General features: G+C 63.3%; 2 protein-coding genes across 2 annotated transcripts; one reads left to right on the top strand and one right to left on the bottom strand.

Annotated features, from left to right (window-relative positions):
• The first annotated feature begins 244 nt into the window (after positions 1–244).
• Positions 245–3004, top strand: LOC126635280 (arf-GAP with coiled-coil, ANK repeat and PH domain-containing protein 1-like). Its single transcript, XM_050306305.1, has 5 exons — positions 245–356; positions 491–600; positions 1898–2008; positions 2097–2146; positions 2805–3004. Exons 1-5 carry the CDS (start codon positions 267–269, stop codon positions 2903–2905), a joined length of 462 nt encoding a protein of 153 aa, XP_050162262.1. The 5' UTR covers positions 245–266; the 3' UTR covers positions 2906–3004.
• Positions 3005–3012: 8 nt separating this feature from the next.
• LOC126635279 (monocarboxylate transporter 13-like) lies at positions 3013–5354 on the bottom strand (the record flags this gene model as incomplete). Its single annotated transcript, XM_050306304.1, has 2 exons — positions 3013–3194; positions 4568–5354. Coding segments are annotated over 2 exons (969 nt in total), but the record flags the coding sequence as incomplete, so codon positions are not given.
• Positions 5355–6645: the final 1291 nt, after the last annotated feature.

The following is a 6645-nucleotide window of genomic DNA, read 5'->3' as shown; positions in this document are numbered from 1 at the left end:
CGCTCCGTGGGCGTGTCTCACACTCCGTGGGCGTGTCTCACGCTCCGTGGGCGTGTCTCACATTCCGTGGGCGTGTCTCACACTCCGTGGGCGTGTCTCACACTCTGTGGGTGTGTCTCACACTCCGTGGGTGTGTCTCATGCTCCGTGGGCGTGTCCTGAAGCTCTGCCCCCCTCCCCCCAGACCCCCCTGAGCCCGAGGGCGCCCCCTGCCTGCACCCCGGGGCCCTGCTGTTCTGGGCCGCCCGGCGATGCCGCTTGCCCACCATGGCTGATGCTCTGGCCCACGGAGCCGACCCCGGCTGGGTCAACGGCGCCGACGACAACCGGACCCCCCTGCTCGAGGCCGTGGCCGCGGTAACCCCAGGGCGTTTTTGGGGGGGGGGGTGGAGGAGCACTGAGGGAGCACCTCAAGGTGCTGGTGGGTGGGAGTGTGGGGGGATGATGTCCTTAATCCTGCCCCCCGTTTTTTCTCCCCCCCATCCCAAAAGAATTCCCTGCTGGCCTGCGAGTTCCTGCTGCAGAACGGGGCCAGCGTGAACCAGAGCGACAACCGCGGGCGGGGCCCGCTGCACCACGCCACCATGCTGGGGCACACTGGGTGAGGCCTGGGCACCAACTGGGGGGGCTCTTGGGGGGCTCCTGGAGGATCCTGAAGGGGAGAGGGGGGCGCCCCAAATCCCACCCCCATGTGGGTCAATGGTGGCGGCCCCCACCCCTAAGGTGGATGTGGGGGAAGCTCAGCAGGGTCTGCCCCGTTTGAGGCCTGGATGGGTGACCCAAAGTAAATCATTTCATGGGGATTAACCCCTTTTTTTTAAGGGGGGGTGTCTGTGAGCTTTGTGGGGGTCCCTAAATCTTTTGGGGGACACTCCTGCTTACTTTTGGGGGTTCATATTCTCTTCCAAGGGGTCTCATTCTCTTGGGGGTCTCCCTGTTCTGTTTGTTGCGGGGTGTTCCTGTTCCCTACTGGGGAGTTTGCTATTCCTTGCTGGGGATCCCTATTCCCCTTTTGGGGGGGTCCCTCTTCCCTTTGGGGGTGTTCCTGTTCCATTTGGGGGGGGGGGCACCCCAAATCCCACCCCCATCTGGGCCAATGGTGGCGGCCCCCACCCCTAAGGTGGTTGTGGGGAAGCTCAGCAGGGTCTGCCCCAGTTGAGGCCTGGATGGGTGACCTGAACTGAATCATTTCATGGAGGACCACCTCTTTTTTTAAAGGGGGGGTCTACAAGCTTTGTGGGGGCCCCTAAATCTTTTTTGGGGGCACTCCTGCTTACTTTTGGGGCTTCATACTCCCTTCCAAGGGGTCTCATTCTCTTGGGGGTCTCCCTGTTCTGTTTGTCAAAGGGGGTTCCTGTTCCCTACTAGGGAGTTTGCTATTCCTTGCTGGGGGTCCCTCGTCCCTTTTGGGGGCCTCTGTTCCCTTTTGGGGGATCCTTAATCCCTTTTAGGGGTCTCTAATCCCTTTTGTGGCCATTCCCTATTCCATTTTGGGGGGCTCTTATTGGAGAGGACCCCCATTTTCTTTGGGGTGGGGGGGGAGTGGTCTCTATTCCCTTTTTTTGGGGGGTGGGGGTCTCTCTTCCATCAGTGGCGCTTCCTATTCCCTCCTTGAGACCTCTTTTGGGGGTCCCCATTCCCTTTTTTTGGGGGTCTCTCTCCCATTTTGGGGTGCAATTCAACCCCCAAACCCCCCTAAAATCTCCCTTTTTTGGGGAGTGGTCCCAGCCCAGTTTCCCCCTCTCCGAAGCTCAGCAGGCCCCGCCCCGGTCAGGACCTGGATGGGTGACCCCAACCCTTCCTCACGCCCCTTGAATCCCGGGTACCCCAAACCCTTCTAAACCCCCCCTGAACCCCCAAAACCCCTCTAAAATGTGGGACCCCCCCCCAAATTCCAGCCTGGCCTGCCTGTTCCTGAAACGGGGGGCTGACGTCAACGCCGTGGACGCCGAGGGGAAGGACCCCCTGAGCATCGCCATGGACTTGGCCAACGCCGACATCGTCACCCTGTGAGACCCCGGGGTTTGGGGGTTTGGGGAGCTTGGGGAGGGTCTTGGAGGGGTCACCCGTTTTCACACCCTCCCCCACCCTCCCCAGGCTGCGTTTGGCCAAGATGAGGGAGCTGGAGGTGGCTCAGGGACAGACTGGTGAGGGTTTTTGGGGGAGGTCTCTGGGATTTAGGGGGTGGGCATTGGGTTTTGGGGGGTCCTGGGGGAGGATCAGGGTGGATTTTTAGGGGTGCTGGGGTGGGTTTGGGGGTTTCTCTGCCCTGAGAGACCTGGAGGGGTCTCAAGTTTTAGGGGTCTTTGTAGGGGTGGGGAGGGGGGAGATGTCTCTGGGATTTGGGGGTCCTGGGGAGGGTCAGGGGTGAGTTTTTGGGGGGTTCTGGGGTGGGTTTGGGAGTTTCTCTGACCCTAGAGAGAGCTGAGAAGGGGAGATCCAAGTTTTGGGGAGGGTCCTGAAGTTTTTGGGGGGTCCTTAAGTTTGAGGGGAACAATTTTTTTTTTTGGGGGTCCCCTCATTTTGGGAGTCCTGAGAAGGATCGAGTGGCTTTTTTTTGGGGGGTGGGATGGTTTTGGGGCTCCCCAATTTTGGGGAGAGGGTTCCCAATACAAATTTTGGGGGGAGGGGTTGGGCTGACCTCGAGGGGGTCCTTGGAGGGCTCCCCGCGTTTGAGGGACCCCTATGTGGGGGGAAGAGGGGCAGCCCAATTTTGGTTTTTTTTTTTTTTAGGGGATCCTGGATTTTGGGGGTCCTTAAGGGAATTTTAAAGGGGAGGGTCCCTAATTTGGTCCCTCCCCCAAGGTGACGACACCTACCTCGACATCTTCCGGGACATCTCCCTGATGGCCTCGGATCACCCCGAAAAACTCGCCAGGCCCCCCCCAAAACACCCCACCCTTTAGCCACGCCCCCTCTGCTCAGGCCACGCCCCTCAAAGGGAAAGCCACGCCCCCTCCTCACAGGCAGCTCCCGATGGAATAAAGGATCGGTTTGAGTTTGGATTTGGGGTTCACACGGAGGGTTCTAGAGCGGCTTTGGGGGGCTCGGGGGGGTTCTCGGGGCTGTCAGGGGTGGGGGTGGGGTTGTGGACCCCCTGGAGGAGGGTGAGGAGGAGGAGGGTCCCAGCCAGGAGGAAGGCGCCGGCGGTCAGGAAGGACACGGTGAAGTCGCCGGTGAGGTCGCGCAGCCAACCTGCCAAAAATGGAGCTCTTGGGTGGTCTAGAACCCCTAAAGACCCCCAGACCACCCACTGGGCTTTGGGTGCCCCCCAGGGTGGGTTCTGGGTCACCCAATACCCCACAAGATTCCCTTGTCCCCCCAATGGGGCCCCCTCCCATCATGCCCTTGACCAACCCCGTGGTGGGTTCTAGGTCATCCAACACCCCCAACTCAACCCCCACCCCCAACTCAACCCCCTACCCCCAACTCAATCCCCACCCACCTCACTGACCGCCCCCGTGGAGGTTCTAGATCACCCAACACCCACAACTCAACCCCCACCTCCCAATTCAACCCCCACCCCAACTCAATCCCCACCCACCCCCTGACCACCCCTCGTGGTGGGTTCCAGATCACCAACGGGACCCCACCCACCCAGATCACCCAATGGGACCCCACCCACCCCTGACCACCCAACATCCCCACCCCTAAATCAATCCCCACCCCTAATTCAACCCCACCCACCTCCTGACCACCCCTGGTGGGTTCCAGATCACCCAACACCCCCAACTCAACCCCCACCCCCAACTCAATCCCCACCCACCTCCTGACCACCCCCTGGTGGGTTCCAGATCACCCAATGGGACCCCACCCACCCAGATCACCCAATCCCCCTCCCACAACCTCCACCCCCAATTCAACCCCCACCCACCTCCTGACCACCCCCATGGTTGGTTCCAGATCCCCTAACACCCCCAACTCAACCCCCACCCCTAAATCAACCCCCCACCCCTAAATCAATCCCCCCACCCCCAACTCAATCCCCACCCACCTCCCTGACCACCCCTCGTGGTGGGTTCCAGATCACCCAATGGGACCCCACCCACCCCTCTGACCACCCAACACCCCCACAACCCCCAGCCCCCAATTCAACCTCCACCCACCCTCTGACCACCCAGCACCCCACAACCCCCCAGCCCCCAACTCAGACCCCACCCACCTCCTGACCACCCCCATGGATGGTTCCAGATCCCCAAACCCCCAACACCCCCAACACCCCCAAGCCCTCCCCCAAACCCCCGTACCAGCCAGGGGCGCCCCAGCAGCGACCCCGCGCCTCCACCACCTGCATGAGGCCGATGCCGAGCTCCTCCCGCCCCTGCCCGGCCACCTCCATGGAGGGTTCCAGATCCCCAACCCCCAAAACCCCCCAGCACCCCCTCCAAATCCCCCCAAACCCCCCCAAACCCCCCCGTACTCAGCCAGGGGCGCTCCCAGCAGCGACCCCGCTCTCCACCACCTGCATGAGGCCGATGCCGAGCTCCTCCCGCCCTGCCCGGCCACCTCCATGGTGGGTTCCAGATCCCCAAACCCCCAAATCCCCCAAGCCCCCAAACCCCCGTCACCAGCCAGGGGCGCTCCCAGCAATGACCCCGCGCTCTCCACCACCTGCATGAGGCCGATGCCGAGCTCCTCCCGGCCCTGCCCGGCCACCTCCGCCGCGCCGGCGAACTGCAGCGGCGCCACGGCCCCGGCGCAGCCCCCGTAGGCGGCCGCCAGCGCCGCCAGCCCCCCGGGACCCCCGGCCAGCGGCAGCATCAGCGCCAGCACCCCCGCCAGCGCCGCCCAGCCCCGCAGGTGCCACAGCAGCGGCGCCGAGGCCGGCCGGGCCGCCAGCCAGCCCGCCAGCAGCCTCCCGGCGCCGTCGGCCACCGCCATGGCCGCCAGCACCGCGCCCGCCGCGCGGGGGCCGCCGCCCAGCTCGTGGGCACGCGCCGCGCCGTGCACGAAGGGCACGTAGTAGCCGGCGTCCAGCAGGGCGAAGGAGGCGGCGAAGCGCAGGAAAGGGCCGTGCCGGAGCAGAGCCAAGAGCGCTGGGGGTTCCTCATGGGTGGGTTTGGTGGTGGTGGTGACGGTGGGGATGGAAGGTGGGGGTCGAAGCAGCGCGGCGGCCGCCACCAGGTTGAGGGAGACGGCGGCCAGGAGGAGGAGGGCGCCGCGCCAGCCGTACCGCTCCAGGGCCAGCGGCACCAGCGGCCCCAGCGCCAGCCCCGAGGCGGCGGCGCCCGACACGGCCAGGCCCGTGGCCAAGGGGCGGTGGGAGGGGAACCAGCGGGACACGGCGCCCAGGGACGGGGTGAACACCAGCGCCCAGCCCAGCCCTGGGGGGACACCAAGTGAGGTGGGGTCGGTCTGTGGGGTGTGGTAATGGGGGTTGGGTGAGATGGAGGGGGGTTCTAGGTCACCCAGTGGGTGGGGTGGGCTGGGATGTCCCATGGGGTGTTCTAGGTCACCCAATGGGTTGGGGTGGGCTGGGATGTGGTACTGGGTGTTCCAGGTCACCCAATGGGTGGGGTGGGCTGGGATGTCCCATGGGGGGTTCTAGGTCACTCAATAGGTTGGGGTGGTCTGGGATGTCCTATAGGGTGTTCTAGGTCAGCTACTGGTTTGGGGTGGTCTAGGGATGTCCTATGGGGTGTTCCAGGTCACCCAATGGGTGGTCTAGGGGTCCCTATTGGGTGTTCTAGGTCACCCAATGGGTGAGGTGGTCTGGGATGTCCTATTGGGTGTTTTAGGTCATCCAATGGGTTGGGGTGGTCTGGGATGTCCCATGGGGTGTTCTAGGTCACCCAATGGGTGGTCTAGGGGTCCCTATTGGGTGTTCCAGGTCACCCAATGAGGTTGGGGTGGTCAGGGATGTCCTATGGGGTGTTCTAGGTCACCCAATGGGTGTGGGTGGGCTGGGATGTCCCATGGGGTATTCTAGGCCAGCCAATGAGTGGGGTACTCTTGAATGTCCTATTGGGGTGTTCTAGGTCACCCACTGGGTTGGGGTGGTCAGGGATGTCCTATGGGGTGTTCCAGGTCACCCAATGGGTGTGGGTGGGCTGGGATGTCCTATTGGGATGTTCTAGGTCACCCAATGAGGTTGGGGTGGTCTGGGATGTCCCATGGGGTGTTCTAGGTCACCCAATGGGTGGGGGTGGGCTGGGATGTCCCATGGGGGGTTCTAGGTCACCAAATGGGTTGGGGTGGGCTGGGATGTCCTATGGGGTGTTCTAGGTCACCCAATGGGTTGGGGGTGGGCTGGGATGTCCCATGGGGGTTCTAGGCCAGCCAGTGGGTGGGGTGGGCTGGGATGTGGTACTGGGTGTTCCAGGTCACCCAATGGGTGGTCTAGGGGTCCCTATTGGGTGTTCCAGGTCACCCAATGGGTTGGGGTGGTCTGGAATGTCCCAGGGGGTGTTCTAGGTCACCCAATGCAGGGGTGGGCTGGGATGTCCCATGGGGGTTCTAGGCCAGCCAGTGGGTGGGGTGGGCTGGGATGTCCCAGGGGTGTTCTAGGTCACCCAATGGGTTGGGGTGGGCTGGGATGTGGTACTGGGTGTTCCAGGTCACCCAATGGGTGGTCTAGGGGTCCCTATTGGGTGTTCCAGGTCAGCCATCGGGTTGGGGGTGGGCTGGGATGTCCCATGTGGGGGTT

The sequence above is a fragment of the Myiozetetes cayanensis genome, unplaced genomic scaffold, assembly GCF_022539395.1.
Source record: "Myiozetetes cayanensis isolate MyiCay16 unplaced genomic scaffold, myiCay2020 scf1199, whole genome shotgun sequence".
NCBI classification, from domain to species: domain Eukaryota; kingdom Metazoa; phylum Chordata; class Aves; order Passeriformes; family Tyrannidae; genus Myiozetetes; species Myiozetetes cayanensis.
The sequence above is the reverse complement of the archived record's forward strand: the minus strand, read 5'-3'. Positions and strand labels throughout refer to the sequence as shown.